This window comes from Triturus cristatus, chromosome 1_1, assembly GCF_964204655.1.
Source record: "Triturus cristatus chromosome 1_1, aTriCri1.1, whole genome shotgun sequence".
NCBI lineage: Eukaryota > Metazoa > Chordata > Amphibia > Caudata > Salamandridae > Triturus > Triturus cristatus.
The window spans coordinates 39,547,418-39,562,612 of record NC_140579.1 but is presented as its reverse complement, the minus strand read 5'-3'; the positions used below and the strand labels follow the sequence as shown (position 1 = coordinate 39,562,612).

The window sequence follows — 15,195 nt, the reverse complement described above, 5'->3', positions numbered from 1 at the left end:
AGCACCTATGGGGGTGACAGGGAAGAGTCGAAAATGAAACAGCATGGGGGAGGGGAGGTAAGGAGACGGACCTCACACTGGGGCTGAGGGTGGGGTTAGCAAACCTCCCTCCACTGAGTTTGGAGTGCGGGAAAGAGGTACAGACGGGACACCACAGAGGCGGCAAACAAACCTCAACACCTCAAGAGCAACACTGCTTCCAAACCTCCACCATGAGCTCCGCGCAGTGGGGTGCTACTGGTACCGGTATTCCGTGCCAATGAGCACAAAATAATCACTCATCCCCACCTCTCTGCAGACTGCCCGCTCCGTACTCCAGGTATATCTTCAGGTACTTGATGCACATCTCCTCCAGGTAGTTCCTCATTTGCTTTAGGATGATCCTCTTTGAGTTCCAGCTGTCTTGTGTGATCTTGGCCGCATCCATAGCCGCGGTGAAGGTCAGTCTGTCCTTGTCGAAGCTGAGGAAGTGGTTGCTGTCCAAGGCGAACTGGTAATCCCCCGAGATGGAGCCATCCTCATGAAGCTCACACCTGGACATCCACTGGACAATGTGGAGACCTGAGGGGGAGAGAGGCATAGACAAGTGAGGAGCTGAGGGGGCAAAGTGAGGGTCCGAAGGCTGAGCATGAGGCCCTGAGGGGGAGCGGAGCATAGCGAGGCCCCCGGAGAGAATAAGGGCCAGAAGAGAGAGTGGGCAGAGTGAGGGCTTGACGAGAGCAGAGTGACAGACAGACATCTGCAGAAAGAAGACAGAGCGAGGGTGGGAAAGGGATAGATGTCACCTCCCAGGAGAGAGTCAAGGCAGAGTGAGGGTCTGAGGGAGCATGCGGCACAGGGAGGAGAGCTTTGGTCAGTCCTTCTTCAATTCTGGTGCGTTGATGCTCCTCCTCTTTGATCACTCTCCCGTGGCCCTTTCCCCATCAACCTCACTTCTCATGGACCTAGTGAAACTCCCCCCCCCCCCTCAGTGTCACTCATCCCCCCACAGGTCTCTCGATACCAGTATTGTTCAATCCTCAATTAGGTAATCTGGTTGACACCCCACCCCCAACCATGTTCACTCATCTTTCAGTGATCACTCCAGTGACTCCTGCGGGTGTCACTTTCCTCCTTCTTGTGTCATCTCCCATCCACTGGTGTCACTCACCCCAGGACTGGTTACCCTCATCGTCCCCAGGGTCCACCCTCTTCTTTGTCAGTCATCCCTGGTCTAGTTGACCCCCATCGCCAGTGTATCTCACCCCCAGTTTAGTTTCCCTGGCCCCCCCAGTGTCAATCACCGCCATTCTGATTGACCTAATCCCCCGCTGGTGTCAATCACACCTGGTCTGGTTGCCATCATTCCAGAGACCCCAGTTAGGTTGCCCCGCCCCCACCAGTGCCACTCACCACCAGTCTGGTTGCTTTAATCCCACACTGTCACTCACCTCCTGTCAAAACCCTTTTCAGAGGGCCACTGGGCAAGCAGGAGCCACTGGGCCCAACCGTGGTGGTTAAGGCCTTTGAGAGAGGGTAGATTTTATATCATAGGGGGCCCCAGGCCCGGTCTGTCCACACCTGAGGTATGAGACCCTTGTCCTTGCCCTGCCAGTCTAATTTGTAGGCCGTATTAAATTGACCAGCTGGTCCTGTGTTACTATATGACAAATACCCTGGGACATCCCTACCACTCAGCCAGCATGAAACTCCTGTGTAGGCCCTTCTGTTCAATATGTAGGCCTCTTTGTTAAGTTGACCATATTTCTGCCATTTTACTGTATAGCAGGCTGGAGGCAGGTCTGACCCAAATCATATCCAGCTCCTCTTTCTGTGAGGCCTCCAGCTCCAAACTAAGAGACCCCACCCTACCCGTGTGCTCAGTTCACTATCTCAAAGTTCAACATCCCCCTGGTCTTTCGACATACAATTGGCCGCATCCTGGGCTGGTACATATTTTAAGGAAGTGGCCACCGCAGATGTGTCAAGCTAAAGAACACAGGAGATTTATACATGTATATATAGAATTCCCGTACAATACCCATTTTTCTGCTTGCACATGCAATTTACGGCAAGTGCGTTGCCTGAGAAATGAACTACACCTAGCTCACGTACCTCAGTTACTGGAAAGGGCGTCACCATGTATGGTAAAATATTAGAACCATACTGTAAGTGATGAGGTAGAAGTGGCGTGAGATGACGTTATTGTAGGCGCTTCTCATAGCCTAAAAATCAAATAAAAGGGGAGCTCACACAATCCTCTGTGGACTACCTCGCTGTCTGTATGTAGGAAACAGGCTGTGCAGGTTTTTCCCCAAGAGCTAAGAGCTCTTGTCTTTTCTTGCTTAAAGTGTCTTGCTCTGCTTTGCTTAAAGTATCTTGTTCTATTTTACCTATTTTACCTATATGAAATGTCATGTTCTCTTCACTTTTGCATTTAAAATTTTTGTATTGTAATTGCAGGATTGCTCACTCTTGGGTAAACGTGAGTGTTCCTAGGTATTTTGCATTCTGAGAACATTTTCCTTGGTGTAACTTGAAGTTGCACCTTCTAAATAAATCTGTTAAACTTTCAGCCTTAGTTTCCATGGCTCACATATCTATTTCCTTCATTTTTAGAGCGAGCGTTCCCAGACACCCCGGCTCAAATTAAGGTGCCCCTTTAGTCCCTAACTCACTCCCTCGCTCACTCTGTGAAGGCTCCAGGGGCTCTGTGCACAGCTCCCTGGCCCCTTGACCCTTAATAAATCTTCCCTCCAACACCTTTTACTCCTGATGTCCCAGGCCCGGCTACTATTGATCTCAAGCAACTGGGTCTAGTACCCCTTCAGAGCTTTATTCCCAGACACCCCGGCTCAAATTAAGGTGCCCCTTTAGTCCCTAACTCACTCCCTCGCTCACTCTGTGAAGGCTCCAGGGGCTCTGTGCACAGCTCCCTGGCCCCTTGACCCTTAATAAATCTTCCCTCCAACACCTTTTACTCCTGATGTCCCAGGCCCGGCTACTATTGATCTCAAGCAACTGGGTCTAGTACCCCTTCAGAGCTTTACTCCCAGTAGTAGTGTAGGTTGAACAGTCCAAGGGTGCAGACCCTGGGATCTACCTCCCCTCCCCTCCTTCTTGAGGTGGGGAGGTAGATGCAGGGGTATACACAAGCTTGCAAATCAAAATACGTGCTGCAGCAGTAATATGACTCTCCGGTCAAATAGCTGCTTTTATGAGCTAAATATGGCACACACAAATAATTATACTCCTTATATAGGACAGTACTCTAGTGTTAAATAGGCAGATCCAGAGTCTCACTTCCTACTCTATTAGCAGTGGCTATTCCACATTGACTTGAGGTGACATTCAGGATAAGCCCCACTAGAGGTTCGAGTCTCAGTAGTCCAACTGCAACTTTTCAGAAGACTAATGTGTCCCCGAGCCTACAGCGCAGTGCAGCCGAACAAGTTCGCTTAGGGCCATGGCCCCTATGATCAGTCTTACCCACTCCCTGGGGTCACGCTTCCAGAGTCCCCAGAAGCGTTCGTCACTCAGTGGTCTGCAGTGGCTACAGGTGGTGAGCCGTCTTCCTGGCTTCACCCGAACAACAGCTGATTGTCTGCAGCGCACCTTCTGATCGGACGGCAAGTTCCTCTGAGCCAGGCCGCAGATGGGAGAATGATCAGCTGGGTTCCAGTACCTGTGTCGGGGCTCACCAATCGCAGATCACATGGTGATCCGCTTGGCATCGGCAACACCAGGTGATGATCCTTGTTCTTCATGGCAGCCCCCTTGGCATACAGGGTCCCCAACGTGTACTCTGCACACAGGTGACGAGCGATCGGCACAGCAGCACTCTCCATTCACGGTGCCCCCTTCTGGCATACAGAGTCACCAGGTGGTACTCCAAACATGGGCAACAATTCAATCGGCATACAGCACTTTGCAGCAGCTAACTTCACGACGGTCCCCTATCGTATATGGGGTCCCTGACTGAATCTGCACATGCGGGATGCCTTGATTGGTGCAGGAGATGCTTCCTCACACCTCGCTATAAGAATCCACTCACCAGGATACCCCACTGGATCTCATTCCCTCCAAGCGCTCTCCTCTTCCTGACCGGGCATGCTGATCTTGGCAAATAGGCAGGCACTGGTGCTCCAGACTCAAGGGCAGGTGGCCTTGGATTTCCCTGGGTGATGTCCCCTTAACCTGCTGGGAGACTGGCAGAATGTATCACTCAGTCGTGGTCCACGAGTAGAAGTCCTGCAGAGATTCTCCTCCTCCACATACAGCCTGACTGGCTGCTTGACACCAGTTGCCAATTTAGGGGGGAGTCAAGATTCCCTTCTTAAAGTCCATTTACAGGCATAAAATGTACTTTAGTGTCCAAGTCTGCTTCCTTTTGTAGTGAACACTCCTCTGTCCTGCCCTTCCTCCAGAAGACAGTTGGTCACAGAGGGAAGTTGCTAGAGTTTCACACTGGATGTCAGCCACAGTGTTATGTGCATGAAGAGGTTACAAAAAGGGCACAAAAGTCTTTATGATTCTTTTATTAGTTCAATCTCCTTTCTCAGATATGCCCAGGACCCTCTTAGAATCAAAGAGCACCCGTGAAGTTCAAAGAAGAGCCTGGCTCTTCCTTCCTCCAGTGTGTGTCCCGCCAACCTCTCAAGAACGCAGCAATCCACAAACCTATCTGGGGGAACTCCTCTACCTCCCCATGCTCCTCCAGTCAGCCCTGCTCCCAAAATGGAACGCTGAGCCTTTCATGCGTTGTACTATCCACCGGCAGACATACAAACTGCACCCACATGCAACGACATGAGTGCTGCACAGCACTACCGTGAGAAGGTAGCCTGATATATGCTGTCCACTAGTTCTAGTGGGCACCTTGTATCAGTCCAAACAACCCCTTATAGTAAATGGTTAAAGACAACCTTATATGAAAGCTATCCTAGTGGTAGCTATGGAGAGCAGCCTTCAGGCTAAGTCTTGAAGGAATGTAAAGCAGCTTGTTTTACCAGTCTATAATCTCTTGAATGATCAAATGAAAAGACAACAACACCAGGTATATATTCAAAATATATGTATTTAGTTTCAAACACACCCCTCTAGTCTATTTATGAGACTGGAGTTTGAAGTACTAAAGTTACAAGTGATCAAGCATCAGTAAAAGCACAAATACACGTTTGGGCCCTAGGGCCGTACCAAACCATATACTAAAAAAGTGGTATAAGAACCATGACTGAAATAGGCACTAGGCCTATTGCCTCTGGAATCGCTGGGACCCCAAGGAACCACCCAAGGTAGTGACACAGGGGACCCACGGGAGCTGTATGCAGTGTGGAAACACAATCGCGGGTTTCTATTATCTTCTATGGGCAATGTCGCGGTTGGAATTTTAAAGATTAGGGACACTTCTAATCGAGTCAGGACCAAACCCTTTTGGACTTAAGAAGTTCTAGGGCTAGCACCCACGAGAGCACCGGAGTATTCGAGTTACCTCACCCAGGGAAGCCGGGTGCATAGGTGTCTTTTGGTGTCGGGTTGGGTCGTCGATTTCAATGGAAGCCTGCAAAGAACTGCTGCTGCCGTGAAGAGAAGTGTCTGGAGAGATCCAAGCCTGGATCTAGGATGTAAGGAACCTGAAAGCAGAGGGGACAGAGTCTGGGTCACTTGCCAGTGACCTAGGGCAGGATGGACCAATACCTACAGATGTCGGGTGCTTCAGGTGAGTTGATGGGTGTCTTGACTCTTCAGCCACGAGCTCCAGGAGGCGTCGACGAAGTCTATGAGCCGGATTCGAGCTGTCCCACGAAGTCTGTCGAGTGCTGCAGTGTTAGCGACCAGAATGGACCCAACTAGCCATGGCAACGGCAAGTCACAGGAATGCAGAGAAAGGACTGCGGTGCAGACCAGCAAGGTCTGAGGGACTCACCCACCGAGGGTAAGTCAGGGCATGTCTGGAGCAACCAGGAATTACCAAATCGGAAAAGGAGTTGCTTTCGTGGGGACCTGCTAGCCAACAATCGCGAAGGAGCCTCGAGCAGTCGCACTTGGAGCTGGCCCACGGGTCACTCGTGGAGTGGAGGCCAACAATTTTCGGTGCAGGAGGTGCTCAAGGCTGGGGCTACTCTGACCCCAAAGCACAACTTCGAGGAGGACCAGGAAGATAGTGTTGCTGCAAAGGTTCATGGTGTCCAGGGGTCACGGTTCCACGTCACCCACGACAGCCACGGGCCTCAGCTTTGCTTTGGACTCAGGGTAGCCTCGGGGAAGTCTGGAAATCCATATCTGGGGATGCAGAGACTTCGGCTTCCGGCGGGAGCTTCAGAATTGCAGACCGGTCAGTTGCTGCTTTGGTGCCTGCCAAGCAGGGAAGTCACTCCTTGACCCCAAGGGAGATTTCTTCCGTCTTCTAGTCATGATAGAAAGTCGCAGGTCCAGGATATATGTTGCAGAGGTTCGTCCAGGGTAATCTAAAGTCCTAGGGACTGGATTCCTATACTTATACTAAGTTTAGGGGATGGACTAACTCTAAGTCCCCACCTGTGGGTGGACCTGGGGTGGGGGCGGTTACACCCCTTTGTCCAGTTTCATGCCAGAGCAGGGGCTGAGTGCCCCTGCAACCGGATGGAACTGGGCTATGCACAGGGACACCTTGTGTGCGCCAGGCAGTGTCTCAAAAGCATTCTCTGAATGCACCCACCCTGCCCCAATACACATCTGCCTGTCTGTGGTTACACCTCCCTGTGACAGGAAACCTATTGTCCAGGCCTCAAATGCCGGAGTTTCCCTCAGCAGCAGGAGGCCAGACCCGTGTCTGTGGCAGTGACATCCATTTTGTGATGCCAGGGCTTCAGAAAGTTTTAACCGGGTTTAGTCAGTGTGAACATGTCTCTCCCTCTAGAAGGGTGGAATGCTACCACCGCCGCCAGGACTGGCGGGGGGAGGGGGGTAGTATTCCAAAGCGTTTGACACCAAACACGACATGTTTTGATGCAGCCATCCCAAAGTTAGCATTTACCGCGAGGTTAAAATGCACTTAAGAGTATATGATATGGCTGTCTCACAGAACAGCCATAAGGAAGTATTTCCGAATGCTGCAGAGGGGCTCAGCTCATGTTTGGGCACCCTCTCACATAAAACCAAGCACTCTGCTTTCAGGATTGTCAAGGCCTGCCATAGGAGTGGCTTACAGGTTTTTTTGTGTCAGCCCTTTGGGTGGTCCCTCCTCATCATTTTTTATTTTGTCCCACTTTTGCCTCAAACCCTGTTAGAATTTTTCCTTTTTGGGAACCACCAGACCTTTTAGTGTTGATGCAGGGTCAGGGAGCCATTTTCCCTACCCCTGGAACTTCTGTCTGAGGGCCTGAGACACAAAATGGTGGCCACCCATTGTCACCTGTGACATCACTGGAACCTACTAGTACCTTCCAGAACATTCTAGAACCCTGTGACAGTGTGAGGCAGGTTTGGAATGTTGGGAAACCATCTCAGGTTGACAGTTGGCAGTTGGCAGTTGGAAGGCAGCAGTTGGCACCTGACTGGTAAAGGGAGAGCAGCACAAACCTGAAGGAGGAAGGAGTGAGGCAGCAGGGGTGGAAACTTGTGCCTGGAGTGGGGTCCATAAACCCACCCTTGATACTAGTCCCTACTGACTGAGCCCAGCCTGGAGCCCTGTGTGGGATAAAATCAAGAAGAACCAACACAAGGACCTGAACAGCCGGAACAGGCCTTGGAAGTGAAGAACAGCAAGTTCCTGACCTGTTTATTGGTTTCCCTGGAGTCCGACGTCGAGAAGCCTAGAGACCTGGGGCCGGAGGTGAAGAAGCGGCGCTGACTGGAAAGCAGACGTCTTACCCGGAGCCACCAGAGGTCGAGAGAGGGCGCCGACGGAGGTCGTGGAGAGTACCAGAGGTCGAGGAGGGAAGACACCTGAGGTCGAGCGTGCGGCGTCGACGGAGGAGTGAAGTCCGCCCTCCGGAGTCGCCGGAGACCGAGTTGAAGCGTACCGGAGGTCGGGAGTGGAGATCGCACTCCGGAGCTGCCGGGACCAAGGAGAATCGTACCGGAGGTCGGGAGTGGAGATCGCACTCCGGAGTCGCCGGAACCGGAGGAAAGGAGCACCGGAGGTCGGGAGTGGAGATCGCACTCCGGAGTCGCCGGACCCTGAAGAGAAGAGCACCGGAGGTCGGGAGTGGAGGTCGCACTCCGGAGACACCCGGAAGTAGGGAGATCGTGACCCTGTGACGCCGGGAACTGACATCGAGCCGAGGCCGACCGCCGACATCGATCCGGAACCGCCTCACGGCGTCAACAGGAACTGACATCGAGCCGAGGCCGACCGCCGACATCGATCCGGAACCGTCTCACGGCGTCAACAGGAACTGACATCGAGCCGAGGCCGGCTAGCGACATCGAACCGGAACCGCCTCTCGGCGTCGACACGACTCCGGCGGAGTCGGAAGTTCATAAAGAGGGCAGTAAGTGGAATAGAGGGCGCCTAAGGCCCTGTGGAGCCCTAAGAGACCATCCTAGGGGCTAGAGAGGTGTTAGGACCAGCCTGGGAGTGCCAGGGGTGGACTGAGACTGATACAGTGACCTGTGTGAGGGGTTGTGTAGGTTGGGAGAGCCAGATACCTAGATTACCCTTGACCTACCTCAGTTTTAGCCTCAGCCTTATCCAAGCTAGGTGAGACACCCTCAGGCCATCCACATAATCACAAGCTGTGATTGGGCCGAATCAACCCATAGTTCCTCACAAATGTGACCTGATTTGAAAGTGTACTGATGGCTTATATTTATTGAGAGTATTGTATTCTTTGTATTTATCCTATTTATTGTCTCACAGTATTTATTGTCTCACAGTATTTATTGTCTCACAGTATTTATTCCCTCGCAGTATTTATTTGCCTATGTATTTTATGCACATCTATTTATTCATTGATTATTTATGATCTGAGCTTATTTATTTGACCTACCCCTTCTTACAGAAGAAGCTTTGTGTACTGTAAGTGTGTTATTATTTATTTAACCTGCAACTAAGAGAAAACAAGATAAACACAGAGATATTTTCATAAATTTTTACGGTGTAGAGTCGTTTTTGGAACGGATGAACGCATGGTTATTGTGAGGGTGTGACGTACGCTTAACACGGTGCCTTCCTTACCGCTCGAGCCAAGCTACCACAGTGTGTGTTGGGAAAAACCGGGTGACTGCTAACCTCGGTTGCCCGGGGTTTTCTAACATAATTGGTGTTCAGCGGTGGGATAGAGCTGTGCTTGCGTCCACTCGACAATAACTGTGGGTAGTCCATAGGCCTACACCGGGAGTTAGCGGACTTCCTAATTTTGAGTTTTGTTTTTTCCAAATTTACTCTGGTGGTGGGAGGAGGTATTATATAAGGTACCCCCCTGCATAGCTTCTGTAAACATCTGTCTTCTAATCTGAGTGGGCAAAATGGAGTTTGTGCTGGAAGATGTGGAAGCTTACACTGTGGCCCAACTCAAAGAGTTTTGTGAGAGAGAGGGGGTGTATTGTCCCCCAGGTGCAAGGAAGGGTGAGCTCCAGACCAGCCTGAGGGCTTGGTGGGAGGCACGACGGGAAAGTAAGGCTGAGCAGGAGGACAGAGATGGAGAGCCTGTTAGCGAGGGGGCGGGTTGTACCAACCTGAGGTGGGGAACCTAGTAGCGGGGCCCAGAACCATTTCCAGGAAGGGCAGCACTGTCTCTAGCGGAGGCTTATCTGAAGCAGAGTTAACTGACCGGAGGGAGAAAAGACAGCTCACATGGAAGTTAGCGGACCTGGAGAAAGAAAAGGAGGAACGGAGGATGGCTCACGAGTTGAGGCTCAAGGAGATGGATCTCCAGATCTTACGAGTCGGGGCACAAACTGTTCCTAATGGTGGCAGCAAAGACCAAGAAATCACCAGGGAACCCAAACCCTACCTGCCAAAAGACATAGTAGCTAGCTATAGTGCAGGGGATGATATTGCCAAGTGGCTAGCGGCCTATGAGGTCTCTTTAAGGGCCCATGGGGTTCCAGAGAAGTACTAGGGAGGGGGATTGTACAAATACATGCCTCCAGCTGGTAGGGATACATTACTGGCCCTAGAGCAGGATGAGCAGACCCACTACCCCACCATGAAAGTGGCGCTCGTAAGAAAGTTTGGACTAACACCCGAGAAGTACCGACAGAAGTTCCGGGGTAGCCACAAACTGGGCACACAGAATTGGGTGGATTTCCTGGATTATGCGAAGAAGGCATTAGAGGGTTGGATTCAAGGCAGTGAGGTGAGGGACTACGAGGGGTTGTTTGATTTAATGTTGAAGGAACACCTGCTCGAAAAATGTTTCCCTGAACTGCGTCAACACCTGGTGGATAGCAAGCTGACCAGTCCCCGGAAGCTTGCTGAGGAGGCGGACATTTGGGCTAGTACCCGGGTGTCCACAAGGGGGACTGGAGGGGATACTCAAAAGGCCGGACAGGGCGCCCCCCAGAAGAAAGAGGGAGGGGAAAAGAAAAAGGAGTTCTCCAAAGGCCCCCAAAATAGTTTCCCAGGGAAGGGAACAGGATTCACCCCTAGGGCTAACCCACCCAGAAACCCTAATCCTGGCCAGAGTCAGCAGCCAAGGGTTGTCCATTGCTTCGAGTGCGGTGGCGTCGGACACTATAAGGGAGATGCGAAGTGCCCGAAAAGACCACCCCCTCCCATTGGAGGAAAGGCCCCCGGAGTAGCTAGTGTAGTGGTCGGGGAGGAGATGCCCTTAACTAAGGGAAGGGAGTGGGCGGGTGTCACTTTAGTGTCCCTGGGAGAACGGGAGATGGTTCCTAAGATCCAGGTGCCCGCAAATACCGTAAAGTATGGGCAGTGGGTCACCATCAACGGCCAAAGAGGGGAGGCTCTGAGAGACACAGGAGCCAGTATGACTATGGTACGTAGCCAACTGGTGTCTCCAGAGCAGGTAATTCCCGATGTACTCCACCCAGCCGCGATGGCTGACGGCAGAACAGGCCACTATCTGGTGGCCGAGGTTCCCTTTGAATGGGAGGGGGTTGCAGGTTCACTTCGAGTTGCCGTAAGCCCTGCCGTGCCAGTCGATTGTCTGCTGGGGAATGACATGGAGCACAATGCTTGGAAGGAGGTGGAATACCGGACTCATGCTGAGATGCTGGGTACACCTGACTGGGCCTGTGTTAGCACAAGGTCCGCGACTACCCGGAGAGGGAGTTCGTTTCGGCTGGAGCCTGGAACAAAGGCCCAGCCAGCTGCCGACCAAGGGAAGAACCGAGGACAGGGGGAGCCTGCCTCGGCATCCGCGCCCCGTGTGACGGATAGGCCACCGGAGGTGGTGGACCAGGAGTCCGCGGTGGGGGATGTTACCAAACTGGAGGACCTACCCATCCCGGCCGAGTGGCACGTGGAGGGAGGGCCGACCAGGGAGGAATTCTGCAAGGGCCAGAGGGAGTGCCCTACCCTTGAGGGACTGAGGCGTCAGGCCGAAGCCCAGGCAGCAGGGAACGTTGAGGGGAACTACAACGTTTACTGGGAGGATGGCCTCCTCTACAGTTAACCCAAGGCACCCCTACATGGATCGTCACGAGCCTTAGTAGTCCCTCAACGTTACCGAGCCTTCCTACTGGAGTTGGCTCACGAGATCCCCTTGGCAGGACACCTGGGGCAAGACAAGACCTTCACCCATCTTGTCCCACACTTTTATTGGCCTCAAATGAAAGTGTCGTCCGACACCTACTGCCGGACATGTGTGTCTTGCCAAGCCAGTGGGAAAACAGGGGTGAAGCTGAAAGCTCCCCTGGAACCACTTCCTGTCGTTAGCACCCCCTTTGAAAGGGTGGGCATCGACATTGTGGGTCCGTTAGATCCACCTACTACAGCTGGTCACAGGTTTATCCTGGTTCTGGTGGATCATGCCACACGGTACCCAGAGGCAATACCTCTGAGGACCATTACCGCACCTGTTGTGGCTAGGGCCCTGATGGGAATCTTTACCCGAGTGGGTTTTCCCAAGGAGGTTGTGTCCGACAGGGGGACCAACTTCATGTCAGCGTACATGCGGGCAATGTGGAAGGAGTGTGGAGTGACATACCGGTTCACCACTCCTTACCACCCCCAGACCAATGGTCTGGTGGAGAGGTTCAACCTTGAAAGGCATGATCAGAAGTCTGCCTGAAACCCTGCGGAGGAAATGGGACGTCCTCCTACCCTGTCTATTATTTTCCTACAGGGAAGTGCCACAGAAGGGAGTGGGCTTCAGCCCCTTCGAGCTTTTGTATGGGCACCCTGTGCGTGGACCTCTCAGCCTGGTGAGAGACGGATGGGAAAGAACTCCCAGAAAGCTTCCCCAGGATGTGGTGAGCTACATGCTGGCCTTCCGGAGCCAAATGGCTAAGTTGTGGAAGCAAGCTTCTGACAACTTGGAAGCCAGCCAAGCAGTAATGAAGGCGTGGTATGACCACAACGTTCACCCGGTGGAGTTGGAGCCTGGCCAGAAGGTGTGGGTGATCGAACCAGGAGAGCTTAGCGCCCTCCAGGATCGCTGGTCAGCACCCTTTGAGGTATTGGAGAAGAAGGGTAAGGCTACCTACTTGGTGGATCTTAAGACCCCTCGCCAGCCCCTACGGGTGCTGCATGCCAACCGCCTCAAACCCCACCACGAGAGGCCCGAAGTCATATTGATGATGGTGACTGACGGAGCAGAGGACGTGGAAAGCGAGCCTCTCCCCGACTTATTTGCGTCTCAAGAGAAGGATGGGTCGGTGGAGGGAGTGATTCTCTCCCCATCTCTAACTCCTGAACAGCGGGAGGACTGCCGCCAGGTCCTGGGACAGTACTCTTCGTTGTTCTCCCTTGTTCCGGGTAGGACTCACCTGTGCGTCCATGATGTGGACACAGGAGACAGCCCACCTGTGAAGTCCAAGATCTACCGGACGTCGGACAAGGTGAAGGCCAGCATTCACGGTGAAGTCACTAAGATGCTGGAGCTAGGAGTGATCGAACCTTCCAGCAGCCCCTGGTCCAGTCCGGTGGTGTTAGTACCAAAAGCTGCACCACCGGGTGCCCAACCGGAACTGAGGTTCTGTGTGGACTACCGGGGACTGAACTCAGTAACCAAGACTGATGCTCATCCGATCCCGAGGGCGGATGAATAGATTGACCGGCTGGGAGCTGCCCAATATCTAAGTACCTTTGACCTTACTTCAGGGTACTGGCAGATCTCTCTGACTGATGGAGCAAGGGAAAGGTCAGCCTTCTCCACGCCCAATGGCCACTACCAGTTCTGTGTGATGCCCTTTGGGCTCAAGAACGCACCTGCCACGTTTCAGCGTCTGGTGAACCAGATCCTCACTGGAATGGAGAGTTTCTCTGCTGCTTACCTGGATGACATAGCCGTCTTCAGTAACAGCTGGGAGGATCACTTGCGTCACCTGCAAGCTGTTCTCCAGGCCCTGAGACAAGCTGGATTGACGATCAAGGCCAGTAAATGCCAGATCGGGCAGGGGTCGGTAGTGTACCTTGGACACTTGGGGGGTAGGGGAGCGGTGCAACCCCTCCAGGCGAAAATCGAGGCTATCATGGCCTGGGAACCCCCCAAGACCCAGACTGAGGTCCGAGCTTTTCTGGGCCTCACGGGATATTACCGTCGTTTCGTGAAGGGGTACGGTACCATTGTGGCCCCCCTCACGGAGCTCACGTCCAAGAAACAACCTCGACGGGTAGTCTGGACGGAGGCTTGTCAGCAGGCCTTTGTGAGACTGAAGCAAGCCATGTGCGAGGCCCCGGTCTTAAGGGCCCCAGATTTTTCCAAGGAGTTCATTGTCCAGACGGATGCATCGGAACATGGCATTGGGGCAGTATTATCGCAACTTAATGAAGAGGGTCTGGATCAACCCGTGGTCTTCCTATCCCGGAGACTACTTCCCAGGGAACAGAAGTGGAGTGCAATAGAGCGTGAAGCCTTTGCAGTGGTATGGGCTCTGAAGAAGTTGCGGCCGTACTTGTTTGGCTCGCACTTCCTGGTTCAGACCGACCACAGACCCCTTCGTTGGCTGATGCAGATGAAGGGGGAGAATCCCAAGTTGCTAAGGTGGTCTATTTCCCTACAGGGAATGGACTTTCAGGTGGAACATCGGCCTGGAGTGGACCACGCCAATGCAGACGGTCTCTCGAGGTATTTCCGCCTTAGTGATGAGAACTCCCAAGGGGTTGGGTAGCTCTCCCCACTTTCAGCTGGGGGGGACGCGTGTTAGACCTGTCAGCCCTTTGGGTGGTCCCTCCTCATCATTATTTATTTTGTCCCACTTTTGCCTCAAACCCTGTTAGAATTTTTCCTTTTTGGGAACCACCAGACTTTTTAGTGTTGATGCAGGGTCAGGGAGCCATTTTCCCTACCCCTGGAACTTCTGCCTGAGGGCCTGAGACACAAAATGGTGGCCACCCATTGTCACCTGTGACATCACTGGAACCTACTAGTACCTTCCAGAACATTCTAGAACCCTGTGACAGTGTGAGGCAGGTTTGGAATGTTGGGAAACCATCTCAGGTTGACAGTTGGCAGTTGGCAGTTGGAAGGCAGCAGTTGGCACCTGACTGGTGAAGGGAGAGCAGCACAAACCTGAAGGAGGAAGGAGTGAGGCAGCAGGGGTGGAAACTTGTGCCTGGAGTGGGGTCCATAAACCCACCCTTGATACTAGTCCCTACTGACTGAGCCCAGCCTGGAGCCCTGTGTGGGATAAAATCAAGAAGAACCAACACAAGGACCTGAACAGCCGGAACAGGCCTTGGAAGTGAAGAACAGCAAGTTCCTGACCTGTTTATTGGTTTCCCTGGAGTCCGACGTCGAGAAGCCTAGAGACCTGGGGCCGGAGGTGAAGAAGCGGCGCTGACTGGAAAGCAGACGTCTTACCCGGAGCCACCAGAGGTCGAGAGAGGGCGCCGACGGAGGTCGTGGAGAGTACCAGAGGTCGAGGAGGGAAGACACCTGAGGTCGAGCGTGCGGCGTCGACGGAGGAGTGAAGTCCGCCCTCCGGAGTCGCCGGAGACCGAGGTGAAGCGTACCGGAGGTCGGGAGTGGAGATCGCACTCCGGAGCCGCCGGGACCAAGGAGAATCGTACCGGAGGTCGGGAGTGGAGATCGCACTCCGGAGTCGCCGGAACCGGAGGAAAGGAGCACCGGAGGTCGGGAGTGGAGATCGCACTCCGGAGTC

General features: G+C 53.1%; 1 protein-coding gene across 1 annotated transcript in view; it reads right to left on the bottom strand.

The window, feature by feature from the left end:
- Positions 1 to 15,195, bottom strand: part of LOC146869292 (DLA class I histocompatibility antigen, A9/A9 alpha chain-like) — a 145,265-nt gene that overhangs the window by 79,505 nt on the left and 50,565 nt on the right. Inside the window, exon 3 of the mRNA XM_085653720.1 lies at positions 289 to 561. Within this exon, the coding sequence (XP_085509846.1) occupies positions 289 to 561 (273 nt within the window). The remainder of the gene's footprint in view (positions 1 to 288; positions 562 to 15,195) is intronic.